General features: G+C 43.9%; 1 protein-coding gene across 2 annotated transcripts; it reads left to right on the top strand.

The window, feature by feature from the left end:
- Nucleotides 1–2236: 2236 nt before the first annotated feature.
- LOC113481916 (putative neutral ceramidase C) lies at nt 2237–22842 on the top strand. Of its 2 annotated transcripts, none has more exons than XM_026851971.1 (20): nt 2237–2363; nt 4157–4236; nt 4629–4778; nt 5341–5517; nt 5917–6044; nt 6630–6707; nt 7742–7862; nt 9296–9421; nt 9735–9821; nt 11284–11388; nt 11526–11607; nt 12107–12222; nt 14418–14512; nt 15170–15209; nt 15972–16067; nt 16916–17011; nt 17642–17791; nt 18560–18619; nt 19327–19415; nt 22653–22842. In XM_026851971.1, the coding sequence occupies exons 1-20, from the start codon at nt 2237–2239 to the stop codon at nt 22840–22842; spliced, it is 2193 nt and encodes a 730-aa protein (XP_026707772.1). The 2 variants fall into 2 exon arrangements, with proteins under 2 accessions (XP_026707772.1, XP_026707771.1); XM_026851970.1 differs by having other exon boundaries at nt 2237–2405.
- The last annotated feature ends 1281 nt before the right edge of the window (nt 22843–24123 follow it).

Genomic DNA, 24123 nt, shown 5'->3' with positions numbered 1-24123 from the left:
TTATGTAGACTGCAACCTATCTGGGACTGAAAGGAAAATAGATAGAAAAAGCTGGGGTTTAATAAATAAAAATACATTAATAAAATCTATTTTACACAAAATACAATCCTGTATTCAAGTTCTTCTTCTAGTAAAGTTTGGAAACCTGGGGAATAATCTTCCATGAGGATTAGGAGTCACAGCCAGATGGGAAGCAGCAGCCACCCCACAGGCTGGTCAAGATGTGATGAAGAAAAGAGGAGGGAAAACGTCCTGTTCCCAAATGCCTTGTGTACTGTAGCAGGTCAGTGCAAACCCAGAATGGTTATTTTAGTGAGGTAGGTGCTGCTCATAACTCAAACACACTGAGAAAAAAACCCTATCATCTCTTTGTGTGGTAAAAATTGTTGATTGGCCTCTTCTTATCTTGTGCAGTGCTTGACGTGCAGGGCTATAACAGCAATAATTTCCAAGCTGAACTTTTCAGCTTAAAACAGTTGCAGAGAGCTGAGAGCCCTTCCTCTAGACACTGGGACACGCAAGGGGATTTCAGGTAAGTTTGGATGAGATTTCACTGGGATTTCATAGAACTGATGTTTGCTTCTTTTAGACTTACTTCAGCAGTTCAATCAGTTGGAAAAACTGTAATTGTGTCTCACGCAGATGTGTTTAAGGCTCATACTGTGATATTGATTATCTGGATGGGTTGCAGAGCTGTGTGACTGGCTGCCAATGCCACATTTGAATAAAAAAGGGAGGAAGGAAATATGTAATAGTAGATTTGTGGCGATTAGAAAATTTGTTAGGTGAAATTCAGTAATGGTCATGACTGCTCTAGCTTACCATGGCAAGAGAAGCTGATAAGAAAGCTCATAAGCAAGCCTGGTTGACCACTTGGCTGGTGGTGTTGTTTCTTGTTGCAACATTTCCAAGATCATAAATTCTTGTTTTAGAAGTTATTTTCTGCAGGTTCACTGTTTCCAGACCATATCCCCTCTGGGGAATAGCCTGCAGGTGGGAGCTTTACCAAGCCCCATGACAGATCCACCATAAGGCAAATGTTACCTCCAAAAAAATTAAAGGCTCTGCTTCCTTCTTCCCTTTCTAATCGTTCCCCATCTCCACCCCTGTGACAGCCAGACCCCAGCAGGGCCAGTGCTTCAGCTGCAGAAGTCTGCCTGGGGCTGTGTTCAGTGAGTCAGGAGCATCCCCAGGGATGGAGACCCCCCATCACTCTAAACAAGGAACCAGTCCTTTGGGGCAGATATGTGGTTCGGTCACAGGTAGAGAGATGGGTTCTGGAGTAAGTTTTATCTACTAACACATCTAAGGACACATGGAAACATCCAAAACTACTTTAAAGGCTTATTTTTACCTTGTACAGATGCTTACAGGAAGGGAAAAAAGCACATCTTTGCTACAAGTGCCACTTCCCACCAGGCAAGACTGAAGTCCTTGATGCGAATCTCAGGTGCCAGAGCAAGACAAGTCAGAGGTCACCAGAGGTGTTATCAGAGGGGGAAATAACATATTTTGCCACAGTCATATTCTGCATAATTTTTCTTGTTAACCTTTAACCCAAAATAATCTTCTGTCCAGGGAGGAATAACATATTCAAAAACCAAACCAAAATATCTCCACATTTGATGAAGAAAGCTGGTGTCTATACATAGGGTGTCATCCTAGAAAGCTGTCACAACCACTGCCTTTTCTAGCCAGGAGAGCACTGCATTTGGACATGTGATGGGGTCTGCTTTTCTCATGCTGAGAATTTATCAGTTTCCTAAATTGACCTTTATTATGGTGACAACATTGTTTTCTGATGTGCTCCGAGTACATGAGCAAGCAGAAAAGCTTCAGGCCGCAGCATCTTCCTCAGCCACTCACTGAATGTAGGATCTGGTGGAAGATTGTGGGGTTTATTTTTAAAAATTTCTTCAAGAGATTGAGCAAAGTGTCCCGGGAGATGTGGGATCAGTAATTTGGCCGCTCACCCTGTCCTATCGGGCCACGTGACAGGGAGTGATTGCTACTTGCAGGAGATATATTTTTGCTGTCTTAAGCAGATTAAAAAATGAATCTCCACTTCCCACCCTTATCACTACTGCTGCCTGCTCTGACACTGGGACAGGGAACACAAACCATCACCAGTTTTTTGAGGGTGTGACGTGCTGCTCTGGGTGAGATGTGACCAGAATCAAAGTTGTCCCACCTGCCTTCCCCACAGGTTGTTTTCTGCTTTCACAGTGACCCCACCATGTGTGGGAAGAGGTCCAAGTGCTCCTTCTCTCGCCTGGAGGTGATCCTCATCGTCTGCCTGGTGTTGATGATAGCGGTGACTGTGGTACTCCTTGTCCTCCACTTTCTCACCAAGGAGCACACCAGTAAGTTGAGCTATTTCAGTCCTGCCATCACACCCTGCTTGAGTGTTTATCCAGTGCAGTAATGTAAATTGAAGGGATACAGGTCACTGGGCCATTGCTGAGCCTTTGTAATCTTCTGTGCACATGGTCGTCTGGCACAGCCACAGCACCGTGCTGTTGCTGGCCTATGCAACAGGATCGTGGTGGTCAAACCTATCGTGAGCATCTCTTGGAGTGTGGATGCACAGCCTCAGGGTCAGCAGGTGAGGCTGGCTGCAGGGATCCAGACAACCTCCCTTCCCTCTCTCTGCCTGGTGGAGGGCGTCCCGAGAGCCCCTTGCTCCCAGCACCCCATGAAGGGGCTTCACAGCTGGTGTAATCCCATCACAGGCATGGGGCAGGTGCAGGTCAGAAGCTGCCCAAAGTTCACTCTCAATTCACTTCTAATGTACCCATGTTTATCCTCTGGAGAGATAAAATCTCATGGGGAAAGAAAACATTTTGAAGATTTAGGTATTTCCACATGACAGGAGCCCTTTCCCAGAGCTGGGGGTCTCCCCTCCCCTGGATGGGGCATTGCTTGACGTGTCAGCAATGGGACCTTCCGATTTTTAGATTTTGATCTCAAATTTGATGTAGTTCACACTTTCTTCATGTTTTTAAGTTGTAACATGTAAGAGTTTTGCACAAGTGATTCCTCTCTGTGTTGTTGCTCTTGGAGGAGGTGGAGGAACAGTAGTTTTAATGGGTATCCCTGGTTACTCACAGCAGTTTAAACAAGAGAATTGCCTTGTGGTCAGTCTGCGGCCAGTGTGAGTGTTTCACTTCTCCTCTGTTTAAAGTGACAGCCTAAGAAAGGCTGGACTGGGAAGACTGAGTGCCCCCTTATCCCAATGTCTTGCTTGAGGCAGGACATTGGGATTTCCCAGATGACTGGGAAAGACTGTGAGAACACATCAAGTGCATAGAGATATTTTCCCACAGTGTTATCTTAGTCTCCAGTGATTTGTGGCTCTGGGATTTCCTGTAGAGATTTTTTTTTTTTTTAAATTTAATAGCCCTCAATGTCTTTTATTCCATGAGTTTGTCAAGGAGCTTTCTCTGTCCTGTAGAAAGACTTCTGCACATTCATGATGGCTGGTATGACATGTGACCCCCTTTGAGAGTCCTTTTCCTCACCATTTGACCTGAGGGTCATTGTCCAGAGCTGCTTTTTCCTTCTTTGAGCTTCTGCTGACTCTGCTGTAATTTTTTTGAGACCAGGGCGCCAGCACTGGACACAGGACACATTTGAGGTACAAGGACGACATATGGATGTGCCCCTTTTTCTTCTCTAGTCCTTTCTTGGTAGCTCCTGACATACTCTTCCCTTTTTCTCACTGATGCTGAGCTGAATTTTTGGTGTGAAAACAGATCTTGTACCCTCAGATCTGTTTCCTGCATGGTAGTAGTGTGCTTGGAGGGCTTAATCAGCAAAGCTAGTCTCGTTTCCCCCTTGCTGGGAATCACGACACATTTTACACAGTCAAGTGACCCTGTCTTGTGAGCTCCCTCCGTGGTTCTTTATTCCTGGTCGATCCTTTGCCACCTAAATACTTGAACAACCTCATCACACTTTAACCACATTGACAGCCCACTGGAAACTCAAGCAGACAGTATCAGCCAGATCCCTTTGTCCACAGGCCTGTTGAGTCCTCTGGGGATGTTGAGCAGGTTTCAGGCATGCTATCTCTTAAAAAAAGATTGGGTTGCCTCTTCTGTCCCTGATTCTGCTTGTTCATGTGTCACTAATCCACTATTTATTCTCATTATAGATTCCAATGAAGTAATAGCAAACTATTTACTGGGCGTAGGTCGAGCTGACTGCACGGGACCTGTGGCAGAAATTCCTCTGGTAAGTTGGGGGTATTGAACACAGGGTTGGTGAAAGACTGATTTTCATAATCTCTGAGTATTTTTTGCAAGACTTCTGCTTTAGAGGTTCTGCTTTTCTAAACAGTTGTAGTCTTCAAACATTAGGTGAAATTTCTTTGAGGCTTTGAGCAACCTGATTAACTGGAAGGTGTCCCTATTCATGACAGGGGGATTGGAAGCACGTGCTCCCTTCCAACCCAAACCATTCTATGATTCTATAATTCTTGCAATCACAGAGCAAGATAGTTGTAGCTCTGAGTGTTCACATGTTGAATGAGTCCTCTGACCCTCTGGCAAATCTACTTAGAAAAATACATGCAAATGCTCAATATTTTGACCATGTGGGCTTGATGTGAAGCTCTTCTCTTCCAGATGGGATATGCCAACCCGGACCAGGTGGGTGGTGGGCTTCTCACGCGCCTCTACAGCCGAGCCTTCATCATGGCAGACCTTGATGACTCCAGGCGAGTAGTGTTTGTCAGTGCTGACATAGGAATGGTGTCTCAGAGGCTGAGGCTAGAGGTACGTGGCTGGAAATGAATGATTGTCACAGTTTGTGTTGTGGCTGGTATTAGCATTAAGGTTGTAGTCACTGCTAAATACTATTGAGCATGTCGACACCTTGGCCATTTGCTTTGGGATGTCCTGGTAGCACAATCTTGCAGTCACATCGTGTCTTTGCTGAAGAAGAGCTTTTGATTCCTCAGCAAATGAGGCTTGACTTTGACCATGTTTTTCTTAGTGGAAAAAATTATCACAAATACATTTGAATCATGAATACTGTATCATGGTGCCTGTGTAATGCTGGGTCTCCAGCACCACAAGGAGGGAGGGAGATGTCAGAGATCTGGGGACTCCTTGGATGATCTTAGATTCACTGCAAGTTGGCCATGGGGGTTTTCGCTTACCAGATCTCATTATTTTAAGGCCTTTGCCAAGTCAACAGCTATAACCTGCTTGTGACACCAGTATGGGAGTATCAGGCAGAAAGAAAAGAGCCAGCCTTTTTTGCAAGGGCTGATACAAATCTCCATAGCTTTTGTGTGTGCAGAAGGGCTTTTTAGGACCACTTCCTTCTTCTTAGGTGCTCAAGAAATTGAAAAGCAAGTATGGTGAGCTGTACCGACAGGACAACGTCATCCTCAGCGGCACCCACACGCACTCAGGGCCTGCTGGGTACTTCCAGTACACCCTCTTCTGGATCACTAGCAAAGGGCTAATCAGACCATCCCTCAATGCTATCGTGAATGGCATCGTAAAGGTTGGTGTCATCCAGTCTGCCGATGTGAGAGTCCATAAATGCAGAAAAGCTGGGGGGGCGATATGTTTGTTGCTAACGGAGCTCTTGCTGTGATGTTTATGGTAGCACCTCTAAATGTCACAGTCTTAAAACACACTTGGAGGTGGGTTTATGCTTACTATGGAAATCAGATCAAAAATCATAAGCCTTGAAGTCTTTCTTTAGAAAGACAGTTATGAGTGGTTTCAAAATATTAACAAAATTTTCCAGAATTTTAGACTACTGAGAGAAAAAAAAAAGCCCCCAAATTCCCAATAAGGTGTTGGGGACAGACAGGGAGGGAAAGAGAGAGGTTTTGTGAATAAACTAACATATGCCTTATGTGCATGAATTTGTCTTCCTTGTCTTCCTGCTTTTCAGAGCATTGATATAGCCCATCAGAATGTGAGGAGCGGAAGGCTTTTTATAAACAGAGGCACTGTACAAAACAGCCAGATCAACCGAAGCCCTTTCTCTTATCTTGCAAATCCAGCATCTGAACAAAGCAGGTAAAAGCTCCTCAGGCAGGAGAAAAACAGCCCTGAAGAGGACCATTCAGTTGGGACCACGACGAGGCTGTCGTGCATCTCGTGTTTCTGGTCATTTGTGGGATGGTTGAAAATGTGGAGCCAAGGCGATGGCAGAAGGACACTGTTGCCTTTCTGGGCACTTGTATCTGTGCATCCCCAAAAATTATTTGCAAGAGTGGGGTTGAAAGTTGTGATTCCCCCCTCCAAGCATGTGAGGCATTGTTTAAGGAAGTGACCTTATGATTTGGTTAAAAGGAAAAGTCTGTAGATGTTAGCATCTGAGTCAGATGGCATTATATTGTCATCACTGGTGCATGAATTCAGAGACAGATCCTCTCTCCACACCCTGGAGAAGCAGCGCCTGAGGTCAGCAACAACCATAACTCTTCCCTTACCTTCACAGCAATTCTCAGATGCTCTGCTAAGGTCTCACTTGCTCTGGTAAATCTGTAACAGCCTCTTAATTTCCTTGCTCAGCCTAGTGGTGATTTAACGTGTCTGAGCAACGCAGAGCGTGACCATGGCTCTCCCAATAATGGATTTCCCTGCTTCATTTTCACCCAGGTATTCATCCAACACGGATAAAGAAATGGTGATGCTGAAGATGGTAGACAGTAATGGACAGGAGCTAGGCTTTATCAGGTACTGACCACCAAAGTAACCTGTTCTTTTCCAAAACCTCATAAATCACAGTCCTGTAGCAGTTCTGTCTTTCTGCACATGCTCTCCTTTCCAGCACTGACCCTTGACCATAGAGCATTGCTCCCAGCTGGTCACCAGAGGGTCTCTGAGGGAAGAGTAAGTGAAAGCCCATGAGTGCCTAAATCAGGTCAGCATCCTTCAACTACTCTGGGAGATACAGCAGCACCTGCCCCCCCTGCAGCTGGAGGCATCTCCTGGCATGACCCAAAGGCATGTGGGGAAGATGACTGTCTTCCCTTGTAGGGGTGCAGAAAAATCCCCTCTGGGGCTCTTGCTGTGCCCCTCTAAGCAGATCCTGGCCCTGGCATCTCCAGGACCCTTTGGGGTCCTCTTCTCTTGGTTATTTTCTTTAACACCCCGTGTTTCATGGGAAGTGTACCATTCCCACAGGCAGCATTTATGATGCCTGAGCTATCAACAGGACAGTGTTTGGCTGCATGAAGTTCAGAGCTCCAGGCAGGCAAATGAAGTAATATGCAGTAACAAAGTCATAATTGCATTTGCCTCAAGCAAGAGTCTGACAGTGTTAAGAGGAAGAAGAGGGTTTTCTTTTTTGTATGAATGAAAGTGTTCCTTTTTTCCTTTTTTTTTACATCATAGTAAAAATTGATTGTTTCTTGTTTCTTTGAAGCAAGAAAATAAAAAATCCCTCCAAAATATAATTCTCTGTCTCAGAAGAGTCAGTTCAGGTCAGAAATAGCTCTTGGTGGCCCTGATAATTACAGTGCTAAATTCTTGTGGTGTCAAGACCTGGACCATCATAGCCATGAGCCCTACTGGTCAGTAAGGGAGAGGATGGGAATAACTCTGCCCTTGTTAATCCATCCCTAGGTAACAACAGTCTGCTTTCATATTCTCTCAAAGAAAATTCCCGTCTATATTGCAAGTACATAGATTGAATGAGTAAATTGCCAATATATAGATTGAACAGTGCATTTCCTGCATTCCTCACATGTCTCCTGACTCCTCCTCAGCTGGTTTGCTGTGCACCCAGTCAGCATGAACAACACAAACCATCTGGTGAACAGTGACAACGTGGGCTACGCATCTTATTTGTTCGAGCAGGAGAAGAACAAGGGGATGCTTCCCGGAGAGGTGGGAGTGTTTTCAGACTACTGAAAATAATGCGGGAAAAAAAGTGCTGCAACAGGGTGGGTGCTTCTATGGGCCGAAGCGTGTTCTTTCAGACAGTGAAATAGGACAGCAGGGTAAACACAGAAGAAGGACAAAGATGAACACATTGATTTATTTACTTTCTTCTTCTAGAGAAGAGAAATTGTAAGGTGTACTCTTGCTCTCTCTACTTTCCAAACTAGTAATCAGTGTCATTTATTTAGATTTTAGAAATAAACCAAATTTATTGGAAATACTAGAAAGACATGTGTGGGATACTTGATCCAAAAGCATCAATACATTGCACTGTGGTGTGGCATCAAGTCTGTGGTCAGCTCCACTTCTTTCTTATGGCTTCCAGCCAGTTCTGCCTTCTGATTTTCATTTATCCAGCAGACTTGCCATCCTCAGAGTGCAAACACCATTCCTTTAAAAAGTATTATTTCCCCTGAAATGTAAATATGGCCATGAACCCTTCTCACAGATGCTTTGAGTCATGAGTTGATTCAGAGAGTGTCCTGTGTGTATCTCCAGCATATACATTGAAACAGGTGACCTATTCCTATTTTAATACTCTGGACAGAGGAACACGTGTAGTTCATAACAAAGGTGAAAACTAAAGGAAGACTACCTAATTTTTTCTTGCAAATGTTTCTTTTTATAGTGGATTATCTAAAAGTTTTTAACAAGACTCAACTCTAGCGCGTAGTTCTGGGTGCAAGTCAGCTCAATTTGACATGCAGACAAAGCCAAGAAGAATTTGCAGGATTTAATATTTAGCTGTATGTTCTTCAGGGCACATTCTGTCTAACAGTCTTACAAGAAAATGGCTTAAGAGCTCATAAGATATTAAAATATCTGGTGTTGATGCATCTCATCTCTAAAAGAGGGGGAAAAAAAGAGTATCTGTGAGAACTGAATTCAGCTGACACTTGTGTGTAACCAGCTTTGTTTCTAACAAGTATTGCTTGATGTTAACTCCTGCAGTCAGATCCAATAGCTGTCACCCTGTGAATCAGGTGTAAGCCTGGCAGAAAAAAAAATAATGTACAAGATGCTACAATGAACCATTAACATATGATCAGTTATGTGAGAAACTGGGGACATGAGGGGAAGAGCTGCCACTGAGGTGGAAGAGGAAGATGATGAAATGTTTTGTGGACAACAAAGTGATGTGAAGCTTACCCTGAAATGGCAGTTAGGTCCCATTCTCCCTTGGTCTTCCTGTTCCTAACCCTCAGGATGCTCCTAAATCACCATTCGAGTCCTCCCAGTCACTTCAGAAATGTTTACACCAGCATCGTGTGCTCATCAGCTGGCTGTCATGCCAGCCTTGACTGCAGGGAAAGCTGCAGGTGGTGTCTGCAATCACTTCCAGGCACTAAAATCCACCTGACTCTGTCTGGTTTTGGCAGGGGTCTTTTGTTGCTGCCTTTGCATCCTCCAACTTGGGAGATGTGTCGCCCAACACCAAAGGCCCGTTCTGCGTAAACACGGGGGAGTCGTGCGATAACCCACAGAGCACCTGTCCCGTGGGGGGGGTAAGTATGTCTTACCCATTCTATATTAACTTCTGATGAGAAGAAAACTCGGGGTGGAGGAGCAAACACAGAGCCATGTGGTGGACCGTTTGTGCATGGAAAAAAAAAAAAAATAAAAAAAGCACCACTTTTTGGATTATTCTGGATACCTCTTCCAGCAACTTACTGTGTCTTGTCCTGGCACCCGAATTTGAGATGGTTAACAAGAAACAATTAGTTCACAGTATGACAATCGCTGGTGAACTCATCCACTGCAGTGCCACATGTTCTCCATATTAACTGATAACTAGCATTTAAACTTATTTCTTAACAGTCATCGATGTGCATGGCCATGGGTCCCGGTAATGACATGTTTGACAGTACAAGAATTATAGGGCAAAATATCTACTTGAAAGCAAGGGTAAGTAATGTTTCGCTTTACGAACGTGTGTGAATGGTGTTATTACAGGAATGCATGTTCATTTAAGCAACTTTCTTGCACTTGTTTTTGTGAGTATTTGCAGATTTAAATTACTCTGAATTCCACATTTATATGCTTAAGGAAAAGTTTCCTGCTTATTCAGAGAAGCACAAACTTTTATTTAGATAAATCATTATAGATGTTGCAATTTGAAAATCTTGGTTTGGGTTTTTAATCTCATTATTCCTCATGGGTATATACTGTGGATGTTGCCCCTTGCCCCTTACAATCTTCCCCTCCCTCTCACGCATGCATCTTGCTGGAGTTGAAGACTCCAGGAAGAGCTCAGAGACACCACCACACACCATTTGTTGGCCAACTTTGTCATCACACTCCCAAAGCTAATGCAAATGTGAGTTAAAATGTGCCAGCTTAAACATCCATGAGAGATGCTCATTCTCGCCCTGCTTGACTTTGCGTTTACTCAGCCTGTGTCCTCCACCCTATCAGCTCTCTCATGTCACCTGTGTCCTTGGGCTCAAAAGTCACCTGAATTTATCAGTTCCCCTTCTGCAGCTTCATGTAATGTGAGAGTAGTCAGTAAAAGGACATTTTTTGGCACCGGTTTAGGGACAGCAGCTTGTAGGACGTGGAATGGGTGCAGCAGAGGAGTAAGAGCAGAAGGCTTGCTGGTGGCAGTTTCCTTTTAATCACCGTTTCAGATGCTTGCCCTGAAGTCACTCCAGCCTGATCGTGACTTGCAAGTGAAAGATTGTCCCAGTCAGAGTGGCCCGGCATGTGTGCCGAGTGGCGAGGGAAAACACTGCTGTCGTGTTTAAGAACACAGACTCTTGGACTTCAAAGGCGGTGTCCTCTACTCCTTCCTGCAGTTACAGGAATATTACTAAACCTGAATAACTTCTGGCAACACTTTCTATGTACCAACTCAAGGCATGCGTGCCAGAAAACCATTCACTGAAGAGCTGAATAGCTGTCGGCTGCACGGTGAATGTATGGTAAAGTCCATGTGTTTCCAAGTAATGAATACAACAAAGTTCTTTCAAAGCAATGAATGCAACAAAGTGCATCTTTCTCATAGAAAACATTTCTTCTGGTTGGCCTAAGATATGAGAAATGCCAAAAGATTGTAACTAGGAAAAAGAAGTTGACGTCCTCATGGAATAGGTACGTTTTAGCTGTATAAAGGGAGGCACACACAAAACTTGACCACAGAGTGTCCTCCCTATGTTACTTGAGATAGGGAGAGCTTGCAGGTCTCAGGACATACAGGATGTAGTAACAGGGTGATAGAAAAGAGTTTGGGAAACTCTTGCTTTAATGTCTGAAAGAGGCCACTGGAAGGTGTCAACAGAATGAAGCCGAATTCATATAGCTGAACCTCAGAAGAGACAGGCTTCTGATTTATTCGTTCTCAAGAATTTCCACCTTGTGTGTCCCTTAGGACCTGTATGAAAAAGCTTCCCAGGAGGTCACAGGACCCCTCAGCTCAGCTCACCAGTGGGTCAACATGAGTGATGTCCTGGTGGAGCTCAATGCCACACACACGGTAAGAGCGGAAGGTCCCAGGACATAGAGAAGGAAGAAATATTATATTCTCAGAGCAAGACTTGGCACACAGAGGGAACTGATTTAAAAAGATGTCTTTTTTTTTTTGTCTTTTTTTTTTTTCCCTTTCTGATTAAGGTTAAAACTTGTAAACCAGCCTTAGGACACAGTTTTGCCGCTGGGACTATTGATGGAGTGGGGGGTCTCAACTTCACACAAGGTAATTTAGGCAGCAGACGCCAATATGACTTTGTACAAAGGGGGAGGACATGGAGCATCCCCCAAGTAGATTCAAACCCCCAGAGTCATTTAAGAACATCAATGGCTGGTTGAGCTGCAGTCTCCAAAGGGATGTTTTTTGGGAAGGTCTGATCTTACAGGTCTCTTGCAAGTTTGTCTGCGTTTGTCAGAAAGCTTCTGGAGAAGGATATGGCCGTGCTCTGCAGGAAGGGAAGTGCTGGATGGGGACTGGGGAGAAGAAAGAGCTGGCTTTGGGACAATCTTTCTCATTTGTTCTCATTACCTGAAAGCTGCCAAGATAGAGCTCAGCTGGGGTAAAACTCTGCTTCTCGAACTATCTCAAAAAAGGAAGATAGTCAGAATCCACTGAGAAATATCCTACCCCACATAAGCAGGGAGGGGGTAATAAATGAGTTTTCTACCTGATAGCTGCTGGGGCAGCTGAAGGAACAGTGTTTAAAAGATGTTTCCTCTTCAAGGCTCAGTAGAAGGGGACCCATTTTGGGATCAAATCCGGGACCAGCTGCTGGGAGAACCATCCAATGAAACAAAAGACTGCCACAAACCCAAGCCAATCCTCTTTAGCACCGGAGAGGTAAGGATACACCAGTGTGTGCCCTGGGAAGTGCAGACATTGCTGATACGGGCTATGTTTTGGTAGGGCACTACAGATTATGTCTGTGACAGCGAGAGAGAGATGCACGGGCCTTGAAGGCATGAAAAATGAAAGCAAGAATAAGTGTTGTCATTAGTTTGCATCAGAATGAGAGAAGTGTAAGTCTTCCTCCTGCAGAGCATCTTTTCCATGTATCCCAGGAGGGACCAGACCTGCTGCTCTCATTAGGGTCAAAAAAACAACTGAAGATCCACCCTGACCTAATCCTCTGCCTGTGAAACAGCCCTGAGCAGGATGCGCAAGTTAAATACACGAAGTCAAGTCAGGGAAAGCCGATGATGTGTGGGGCTCAGTGTTGCCTCCTGGCTGTCTCTGGCTTCAGGAGAATACTCTGCTGGTGCTCAGATCTTAATAGCTCTGGGTGGATTTTTCTTCCATCCTACTATTGGTTTCCTGCCTTAATCCAGGAGAGGACCTTTCTTTTTGTCATATAACAGACTGATCCATGCAAAATGAAGTAAGTTGTCATGGTGCCTTTTGGAAACTGGGGACTGTATCAACTTACCCACCTTCTCAGTGTTGTCTTTAAGGGCTTCTACTGGGCTTTGACTTCCTCTGGAGATGTGCTGTTGACTTCTCTGCTTTTCTGTCATGTTTATCCAAAGGTCTGGTAGTTCTGTGAGCTATAACATCGACTGACACCAGACTTACTCATCCACAGGTAGAATCACACCAGGCTCAGGCTGGAGGTACCATGGGGTGGGTATGGCTCCACTCCCTGCAGGACCAACACTGCAGCTACAGCAGATTGTCCAGAAGAGTCAGGGCAGTCAGCAAGGATGGAGATCCCCCACTGCTTGTGTCTCCATCCCAGGGATGCCCAACTCACACAGAGAAGGGCTATTTCTTAGGGCCAGCCTCTGCAAAACTGCTGCCCTGTTGTGCCCAGCCCATCCCCGTGCCCAGGGCTGCTCTGTCCTGTGCAGGACGTGGTGTTTGTTCTTACTGAACTTTCCCAAAATCTTACTTAGAATTTTAAAAGAAAATTGATGTCCCATTTTCCACCTGCTGTTCCCTTGGCATTACGGCAAATGCACTGTAGTGGAGCAGGATCATGTCCAAGGTCCTTTAGAGCACTTAGAGGATGCCATCTGGATGAGGCGATTCGTGGTTACTCCTGTTGTCTCTTTAAACACTTTCCTTGTTCTCTTTGTGTTCAATCAGCTCCTCAGCTCATCTCTCATAAAAATAAATCCTTGCAGATCCTCCTACCACCCCACCAGCTCTGTCCAGGATGGTGCTGTTGAGAGTATATTACACTTTATTCTGATGACTTTACCACCTTTTGAGCATCCTTTTACAGATGCTCTGGTAGACCCTCTGCTTCTGATGTGCCCCACAAGGTTTTGTCATTCATGTTTTGTCCCCAGTAGATTGCTTCTCAAAAAATCTTTTTGGCTTGCTGGATCTTGCATTTCATTTGCTGGAGCTATGCCACCCCTGAGCTCTTGTTGTTCTTCCTTTTAATAAGTTTCTTAATTTTTATCTAGCTTTTTTTTTTTTTTTTTTTTTTTTTTTTTTTTTTTTAAGATGAAATGCTGCTGTACTGTGTATTTTGGCTGCTGCAAGGTGCTGAGCCTCAGTACGGTGTGGTCCCTGCTAAGGGGCAGTTTGAAGTCAGGGCTAAGTCGAGGCTTTCCTGAGCATCACCCTCTGGGTGACTTAGAAACTCTCCCTCCGCATCACAACTGGTCCATTTGCTTAGCTAATGAAGATGTAACTGTCATTTCCCATTGCCATTGGACTCTGATTTTACTCATTCATTTTTTCTCTCCTGGTCAGGCAATCAGCTTTATTAATCCTGACACTATCCTTTTCCCATGCAGGTGAGGGGTTTCTAGGTGCTACCCTGACCTTATTTACCCACTATGCTTTAAGCTGCCCCTCTGGTAACACCTTTATTTTTGCCTTAACCATAGTTTTTATATGTGCCTTATCTGTCTATTATGGTCAGATGACTTGCTCTACATATGGAGGTAAAACACTTTTTCATGTGCCTGTCTACAAAGTAAATTTATTTGCCTGATTTATGCCTGTAAGAAGGAAAACACTGTCTTTTTTTGGTACTATCCTACAATAGTCATATTCACTTTGTTTTTTTTTTTTCACCTCAGATGACTTGGCCTCACCCCTGGCACCCTGATATTGTGGATGTTCAGATTGCTGTCATTGGATCACTGGCGATTGTTGCTGTTCCCGGAGAGTTCACGTAGGCATTTCTTTGGTCTTGTTCTATGTATTGCAGCCAGCAGTCTTTCATTCAAAGTACCTGTGATTCTTCTGCATGCAGGTATAAAGGAAGTGTAGGCTAAAAATTGTCCCCAGATTACGATAGCTGTGCGGGCACTACACCTGTATGTCCACTGCATGTACTTTCTTGTATACTGTCTCCTCTGCTTACCTGGGGTTTCCCATTTTCTTCTCCATTCTGTAAATTAGTCATGGGAATGAATGAGATGCAAACAAGCTTCCTAAATAATTTTATCCGTTCATTGCAAAATGTGGTTTCAATGAAACGAAAGGAACTTTGATTTTTTTTTTTTTCACACCACAAACACTATAATGATGAATTGCACTGACTGGTACAATGGTGAAGATCTGAATATGATAATGATTTATTTCTAGCATCTTTTATTCTACTCCACCAAGCCCTGGGGTTCCTCCAGCCTCACCCTGGCTGTGATGATGTATGTGAAATGTTTTGAGGTGTTTTGGTTGAGCTCATTGCAGAGAAATCTTAAGGGATGCTGAGCAGCGCTGCAAGTGCTATGGGAATTTCTGGTGCTGTGCTGCATGTCACACCAGCCATTCCTGCTTTAGCTCCCTGCATTTCTGGAGACTGATGTTGTTCCCTTAACACCCCTAGGACCATGTCTGGACGCAGGTTACGGGAAGCTGTTAAAAGAGTAAGTTGCTGAGGAAGAGGTTTCTCCAGAGCACAGCATATCTAGAACTTCATGTTTCTTGATCCTTCTTGTTTTTCCCTTGTCTCCTCCCACCTGGAGTCATGGATCTGTCTCACAGATGTTTCCTCCTCACAGTTGCTTCAGACACATTTTGCATATATTTACTGGCATGCAGAAGAAATGAATGTCCTCCCCAAAAACCAATCGAGTCTCAATCCATAACCAACACAAGCTAATTCAACTGAGATCCAGGCATAACCGATGCTAGCAGGAGTTTTGTCTCTGGGATGGAGAAGTTTACCTCCTTTAGCCCTACGAGGATTTTGCAACATGAGAACAGTTTAAAAAAAAAGAAAAAAAAAGACAAATGTATGTTTTCCCATTTTCTTGATTGATACATCCTGTTCTCAGCTGCAGCCTGAATACCATCTTCATTTCAGACACTGTCTCCACAACTCACTGAGCCTGTCTCACATAGTTATATCAACACAGTTTTAAGGAGTATACAGACATCAGCTTCAAAATACCTCTAAATTTATTGAATTTACTGGAGCATAAAGTAATTTCTTCTGTTTTTTCTTTAGGAAGTGAATATGAGACATTAATAAAGGCAAATTGCACTTGTAGGGCTGCATTCCTGAACATCCAGACCCCTCCCCACTGTAACTTTGTATTCTTTCTTAGTAAATAACAACAACAACAAACAACATAATTGTGCATTAAGCAGTTGTTACAAGATAAGTAATTTATTTCCTGTCTTAGGAATTCGATTCTCATGGTACACCAAGAATGGATGTTGTAATTGCAGGTCTGTGCAATGTCTACACCCATTACATTGCCACCTATGAAGAATATCAGGTAAATATTAAAATTGTGGATTGAACATGTTTAACTAAGTTCACTTTATGGCTATACGGGGTAATTCACATGAAATCATGTATGCTTAGTGTCCTTTGCCACAAAAAGCTGAAGAATCTGTGGCAGAAATCACAAGACCTCATTGTTTATTCTGGTCTACATGACATGGTCCAAGGGCCAATGTGGTTTCCTGACTGTAGCTAGGGTGTATGCATGGATGCTCTAAAGTGGAAATGGTCAGACATACTGAAGGGAGCTCCTGTGAGTTCAGGTCTGGTTTAGTAAGCTCTTAATAACTTGGACGAATCAGAAATTATCTTCATAAGGTAGCAAAAGTGTCAGAAAAAAGGTCTGGAGCTGTAGGGTTGTAAGGTGACCGTGAATTGCAGTGCCATGTTGCTGTGGAGAAGACCATAATGCAGCTTGCAAGACCCGGTTTTAAGGGTCCTCACAAGGCATGGTAGGTGCTGTGCTTTGATGAACATGTGGACCACTGGATGGAATCCTTGGGTTTAGAAACCCTAAAATGGGAGGGAAGAGTGGAAGAACTGATGTTGTCCAACACAAAAAGTTGCAGAGGACATGACCATCATAAACCTTTAAAAGAGTAAGAGAGCTGTGATAATTGGAAGAGTCACAACTGGTCCTCCCTGTTTGTGATGGATTGGAGAATGAAGAGTAACCTGAAATTGCAGCAGCAATACTTAGGCAAGATGTTAGGCTGTCTCCCTAGCAGTAAGGGAGTAAATAAACTCCTGCAGGTACAGTGCTTATCTTGTCTCGATGCAGTAGGATGAACTGCTCAAGATTCCTTCAAAACATCCCTTTCCAAATTTGTCCTTTCCTAGATTCAACGATATGAGGCTGCATCAACTATTTATGGGCCACACACTCTTTCTGCTTACATTCAACTGTACAGAGGACTTGCAAGAGCTATTGCTACGGTAATTAAAATTTTTGATGTGCCACATGATGCTAGAAATATCTAAATCCTGTAAATGGTGATGGCTAGATTTGTTCCTCAGTGTGGTCGCATGATTGCTACCCTCTGTTTTCTCATAAGAAATTACTTTAAGAAATTCTCATGTGGTATGAAAATTCCTGTAATGGGGGTCTCATACCGCTTGGAAATTCTGGGCTTTTTCAGTTCACAGTTTAGGAAATAGGTACCTTCAGCCTTTCAGCATGGCTTGAAGTTGCTGCTTTTCTACCAAGTGGAAAAAAATATCTGCTACATTGCTCCTGTACATATCAATGTTTGTTACAATTATATCTGTGGACCATGAGAATGTGTGGGACGGGTGGGTGGGTGCTGCCTCCTGAAGTCATGGGATGTACTGGCGGGTGGATTTGAGTGACCCCAGCAACAGGGCAGCGGGTGTCCTGTGGGGATTGCTCCTGCATGCAGAGCGCCGATGAAGATCCTCTTGTTTGTTTTTACACTGGCTTTATTGCCCTTGTTCTTAAAATCTAAGCAATGGACTTGGACAGAGAGCCACAGCAGTGACATGGGACATCAGGGAGATACTGGTTATCTATATGTATTTATAATGAGCACATCTTCCCTCTCCCAGAATACAGTGCAGGATTTGCCACCTGGCCCAGAGCCCCCACTTTTCAATATAGTTAACCTGACCTTGGTGCCTGCTCTCACTGCTGATCGTGTGCCGGTGAATAAGACATTTGGGGATGTGCTACAAGACGTGAGACAACAGTATCGAGCGGTGAGAGCTTCAAGGATTTGCTAAAACCCGTTCAGGAAATAGTCTTTAGATTCTTACCCCTCATCCGAAAAAGTCTATGTTTTCTAAAGGGTCGTGATGCTCTCAGTCCAAAAAGGTTTCATTGTTCTTAGTGAGCATGGTTGAAGAGGCAGAGACAGACCGTTTTCATGTGGATATCATTGTACTGAATGTGATTAAAATATGTGAATGAAGAGCAAAATAAAAGCCCTTTATTCAACATGAAGATTTCCCCTTCTGATCTGACATAAAATAACAGTCAATGATTAAACAGGCAAATATTGTACAGTGATTTCTTTACAAGCAGAAATCAGGTCACCTTTGATGCTCTGCTATGGAATGTAAACTAAATTAAAATGTCAGAAAAGGTTCAGTTTTCAGTGCTCAAAGTTTAGGTAAGGTGTTCAGACCAAGGAATTTCATCTCATTGCTGTCTCCAGCAGTAAGGTAGGAAGAAGACAGGGAGGCATTCTTAAAAATCTCACCTATTTCCCTCCATCTTTTATACAGAAATCTTAGGTACTATGGTGGAGTTTAGCCAACAAGTGGAATGGCAAGGCAGAGAATACCATCTCACAGTATAAATTGTCCAGTTGCTATTGCAGCAAGTGAAATTATAAAAAATTTAATACAAAACCCCCACAAAAATCCAACCAAACCACTAAAAAACTCACATGATATCTTCAAAGGATGTTCTTAATGTGCAATATGGTTCTCAGTCTTCAATATAAATCTCAATTTCCCTCACAGAGAGAAGTTGCTGAAGTAACTTTTGTAGGCTCGAACCCCAGGAACTCTGCAGAGAATGCGGTAAATATGACACAGTGGTGCTGGGACTGGAGATGTTCAGATAAGTGAATATTTAGTTTCTGCCTCTGCCTGGTGCATTTTAACCTTTGACGTTCAGGTTTCAGAAGGAATAAGATTGTGTGCTTCCAATGTTGTGGTTTTTTTTTTTTTTTGCTGGGAGTTCAGAAGAAGGTAGTTTCTCCCTTCAGCATGTGCTTTGGGAACTCACACCACCAGAATGTTTTAGGGGCAAAGTCCTTAATTTGGTCAGATACAGACCACTCACGTTCTCTTCATACTATTGAAGTCAAAGGCACCCATGTGGGTGTTAGTCCAGACACTCCTTCTCGGGCAGCATCCAGTGCCATCCTGTCGTAGCAAGCATGGTCTCTAGTCTCTTATCAGCCCAGTGCATCATTTTTATAAAACAATGAAAATTAGAAAATTATTTAATTCATCCCATCACTCATCTTGCATAGATATTAGTAGCAAATACCTCACTTATTCATTCTCTTTTTAGCGATCAAGTTCTTTACTCATTCTCTGTGTCATTTATTAGCTTAAATTTGTCCTTTGGTGGTAAAATATAAGCATTTTTTCTAGTAATTACCACATTTGCCAGTAAAGCACACAGAAGCATAGTCCCTTCTCTAGTTTAAAGTGTCACAGAAAAGTAGGGACATGTCTGTCTCTTCAGCATCTGGCTAACTCAGTTATTTTTATTCCAGACTGAACACAACTTCCTGACGGTGGAGAGATACAACAGCACTTTAGACAGCTGGCACGTGGTAAAGAATGATGCCTCCTGGGACACCAGGTGGGTGTTATGACCAGATTTCACTGTTCCACAGACTCCATGCAGTAATTAGAGTTTAACCTGAAGGGCTTCATTTCAGAGCTCCCAAATGTAGGCTGGTTTTGTCCCTGCAGATGATGCTCTCCGGGGATGGATCGGTCCATATTTGGGGGGTTAACTTGTCAAGACCACAACAATCAGTCTTTCCCTTGGGTCTAGCTTCTGCAGTGAAGTCTTGCAAGTTTGGGAAAGGTAGAAGGAAGAGCAAGAGTTATAGAAGGTTTGTGGTCCAACTTGTTCATAGCCTACCTTCATCCATCTGCTGTACTGTGCTGCTAAATAGGATATCAAATGGAAAATATGAGAGGTTCACTGCAATAGAGTTTTCACAGGGAAAGACTGGCACTTTGCTGTGCATCATAAAGTAGAAACAGTCTATAATTTAAAAAAAAAAGTTTGTAATAAAAAAAAAGTTAAGGTTAGAGATGTCAGTCAAGGAAAAAGACCCTTTAAGCAGCAAAGCTGGTGTCACATTTTCAGAGCTACACCAGAAGTCAGCACATGATACAGGAATAGCAAAGGCATCTTCTGTCAAACCATTCAATTCCAAGTTATTCCCTCCTTTAAATAAACCCAGACATTTCCCCACATGCCTCTGCAACCTATCTGTGAGAAACCAAACCTCTAAAAACTTGTGTCTTGGGTCTTCTGACCTTGCAATGTCCCAGTGCAAACACATAATGTCCGAGGCCAGAAAGACAACATTCCTGACAGCTTGGCTTCATCAGGAAAGTCTTCCTCTGGATTTATGACGAGCATCTGAAAGGGTGTACTTCTCTGCCTAAGTGCAACCAGCTGTTCTCTAAACCTAATCCGGTAGCCAGGACTCCAGATGTCCTAACACTGGAAATGTATTAAATGTATTCCTATCTGCACTCAGAGCTCTGCATTTCTAAGTGCCTGCCTCTGTTTAACACTTGCACTGTGTTACTTCGTCACTCATTGGTGTCACCCTTTCCCGTCAAGTTCCTACTTGAGTAAGGGAAATTATGACATTCTTATGTAGCCCTGCCTTCTTCCCTCCTCTCCCAAAAAACGAACAGATTTCCCAAAATCTTGGTCAGGATCACTGAAAATGTTTAGCAACACATCACTTGAGAAGATGAAAAACATAAAAGTGCAACAAGTGAAGAATGTGTTGCCATGATGGGAATCGAGGCATCTTACTTTTCTCCCTGAGAAAGGACAATCTTTGGATCTCTGAATGATGTTTAAATACTTTTGCTGATAAGGAAGAGGAGCTGTTTGGCCTTTCCTGCCTAAAGGGGGCAGCTAAAAGGCAAACCAGTGCTTATGGTGATGCCTCCCTTCCTGGTGCCCCAGGAAAGTACCAAACGCCACAAGAAATGGGAAATAGTTCTGTTAAGCTGGAAACGATTCACTTTTTATGATGTCACTGTATTAACCTTGAAAAGTTAGTATTTAAGGGGATGGTGACAGGGAACATCAAATAATTTTACTAGATATTAGTGGAGTTGGACTGTGTTTTTTTAGTGCAGGAAAAACAAACGTTCGATACCGTTGAATGTGCTGACATTGCAATAGGGGAGTCCCACAAGGGACAGCATTATTTGTTAGCTTAGCCTTGCAAAGTGCTAAATAGCTTGTAGCTGAGGTTGTGAAATGCATGTTGTCAGGTATCAAAAGATACAAAGGTTTACTTAAAGGAGGTGCAGCTTTTGGGGAAGGAGATAGTGGCTATCTGTCCTTTGTCCTGTGCTCACCATTGCCCCAGGGACAAACTCAGTGCAGACTTGCCCTGTTGCTGGATGCTGTCTTGGTGGTTGCTGGAGAGAAGTGTTTGGCCCCACCCTGCGTCGGCCCTGGGGGCAGTAATTGCTTTCTCGGCACTGTTTAGGAGGAGGGGCTGAGCTGCAGGCAAGAATCCGCCTGGCTGTGCCTTTAGCAAACAGCCAACAGAGATAAGACATTGTTAAATCCCCATGAGCTCATCTGTAAGAGCTACATTCCAGTTCCCAAGTCGCAGAGAGGTGGTCCTGGTTCACCAAGCCTGGGGGGCAGGATAGAGGGGAGGCTGGATGGTGGCAGAGATCTATCGCAGCAGCATTTTTAGGACACAGCGTTACATCCAGGCACAAGCTGCAGGTCTCTGTTCCAACGCAGCTCCCAACAGGGCTAACGTTGAAGCTACAGCAGGTTTCCTGGAGCCACGTCCAGCTGAGTTGGGGTGGTCCCTGAGGATGGAGATCCCCCACCACTGTGGGCCTTCTGCTGTCACCTCATTGTCATCCCAAGACAAGCCAGTGTAATCCACGGCTAAAACCTTGGACAAAAGCAACCAGGTGGAAACATGGGCCCTGTGTCAGCCTGTGTTCTCCGTTTACCAAACCAAATCTCCCCCATCATTCACTGTTTTTCACCCAGTCATGTCTGTAAATATTTATTTCAATCTTCTCAGTAAGACTGGTGGGGAAACTTTGCTACCATTGTTGATGAAGCAATATATTTTCTTCATCTGCTTCCTTTAATTAAAGCCCTGAAATAGGGGTGCTATCTCAGTAGGACTTGATAACTCTCATGTCTGGCCTGGATAAAATTAGGGGGTCCCTGCCGCTCCAGCAGGGCCCCTCATTGTCAGTATCAAAAGAAGAGCAGATTGATCTTCTTCATCTCCCCAAGAAGTGCTCCATCACAGCTGGCTGGAAAATCCCTCACCCCCAGATGTTGTGTGCCTGTCTGTAGCATTTTGAGGTTAGGCAAAGGTGCTTTAGCACAAGGAGTCCACAACAGAAAATGCAAGTCTGATACGGGAATGGGTGCTAGAAGCCCAGAGCTTATGACAGATTTTGCTTGTGACCTTCAATAAATGCTCATCCTCTTGGTTGAGCATTGCCCATGTGCAGGGAAGACTCAGCTGATGAATACTGCTCACAGAGGTCATGTTGTATGGGGTTATGTTATGGACTTGGGAATGTAAGAACATGTTGGTACAAATATTGTACATCTGCAGAAAGGACCACTGACTTGTTTTTTTATGTTTCCAGACATTTTTCAGCCCTGCTGGGTTTTGTCTTGGCTTGTTGGTTGCTGCCTAAATATACGAGGAAACATTAAAAGCTCTTAAAATATTCTTAGCCGGAGTGCATTCGTCTCATCCCATTTAGTGAGCTCTTGGGATATTAGAACAAATGAAAAGTGGATTTTGTTGCTGACTGCAGTTTTTGCTTTATCTGCTAGGTTTTACTGGACCAAAGGATTATTTGGTCGGAGCAATGTGACTATTGAGTGGCACATCCCTCATGACACAGAGCTGGGCATCTACAGAATACGGTACTTCGGGCACTACAGGAAAAAACTGTCGCTCAGTCATGCTGTCTCTATTCCATTTGAAGGCACATCTTCAGCGTTTGAAATCACAGCTCCATAGGTGATCTCATTTATTAAAGGAATTGTTTCATTTGAACAATAGATTTGATATCTGTGACGTTCACAATGCACACCTGGGAGGATTTTTTTTGCATACGTGACTCTATACATAATTGATGCCCTTTGAATGTTGCTGGTCATCCTTCGCTGTGCAAAGCTTGACTCCCTGCAAAGTTTTGACTTCTACCTGCAGTTCAGTCTCACTAGTCCAATGTATTCTCATTCAAGCAGTTCCCATCCTGGCCCGATCTCATTGCAGTTGATTTTTATTGTAATAAAGGATGTAAGTGTTTTTCTTTAGTCCCTAAACAAGTGCTTATTGATTGTGAATAGGCTTTCTCTGAGAGAATTAGTGCATATTGGGAGCTAATGCACACAGCATGGGTAACAAACAGGAGGAGCTTGTAGCCGTGATGAAACAGGAAAATTATGATGTTGTTGCTATTACAGAAACATGGTGGGATGTCTCCCATGACTGGAGTGCACCAGTTGATGGGTACAAGCTCTTTAGGAGGGACAGACAGGGAAGGAGAGGGGGTGGGGGTGGTGCTGTGTGTTAAGGACTGTTAGGATTGCTTTGAGCACAGGTGTAGTGAAGACAGGGTTGAGTGTCTTTGAATTAGAATCAGGGGGAAGGCCAACAGGGCAGATGTTGTAGTAGGAGTCTACTATAGGCCACCCAACCAGGACAGAGAGATGGACGAGATATTTTATAGGCACTGAGGTGAAATCTCACGATCGCTTGCCCTTGTTCTTGTGGGTGACTTTAACTTCACAGACATCTGCTGGAAATACAACACGGCAGAACGAGACCAGTCCCGGAGATTCCTAGAATGTGTGGGAGACAACTTCTTGACGCAACTGGTGAATAAACTGACCAGAGAAGGTGCCCTGCTGGACCTCCTCTTTGTGAACAGAGAAGGGCTATGGACAATGTGGAGGTTGGAGGCTGCCTAGGGCACAGCGATCATGAAATAATAGAGTTCTCTATTCTTAGAGAGGTCAGGAGAGAGCTAAGCAGGACTGACATCCTGGACTTCAGAAGGGCTGACTTTGTCTTGTTTAGGCACCTGCTTGAAAAGATCCCCTGGGAGACTCTCCTGAAGGGTGCAGGGGCCCAGGAAGGCGGGGCGCTCTTTAAGAAGGAAGTGTTAATGGCTCAGGAGCAGGGGGTCCCCGGGAGCTCTAAGAGAAGCCGATGCCAGAGAAGACCATCCTGGCTGAACAGGGAGCTTTGGCTGCAACTCAGGGAGAAAAGGAGAGTTTACAGCATTTGGAAGAA

This window comes from Athene cunicularia (genome assembly GCF_003259725.1).
Source record: "Athene cunicularia isolate RWA chromosome 6 unlocalized genomic scaffold, athCun1 chr6_part2, whole genome shotgun sequence".
NCBI lineage: Eukaryota > Metazoa > Chordata > Aves > Strigiformes > Strigidae > Athene > Athene cunicularia.
This window is presented reverse-complemented; position numbering and strand designations above follow the sequence as displayed.

Excerpts from the sequence above, each read along its gene's own strand:
- LOC113481916 (XM_026851970.1), top strand. The coding sequence starts at position 2,237 with ATGTGTGGGAAGAGGTCCAAGTGCTCCTTCTCTCGCCTGGAGGTGATC. Across the intron at positions 9,422-9,734 it reads GCACCTGTCCCGTGGGGGGG|TCATCGATGTGCATGGCCAT; the intron begins GTAAGTATGTCT and ends ATTTCTTAACAG. Across the intron at positions 15,210-15,971 it reads TACGGGAAGCTGTTAAAAGA|GAATTCGATTCTCATGGTAC; the intron begins GTAAGTTGCTGA and ends TTCCTGTCTTAG.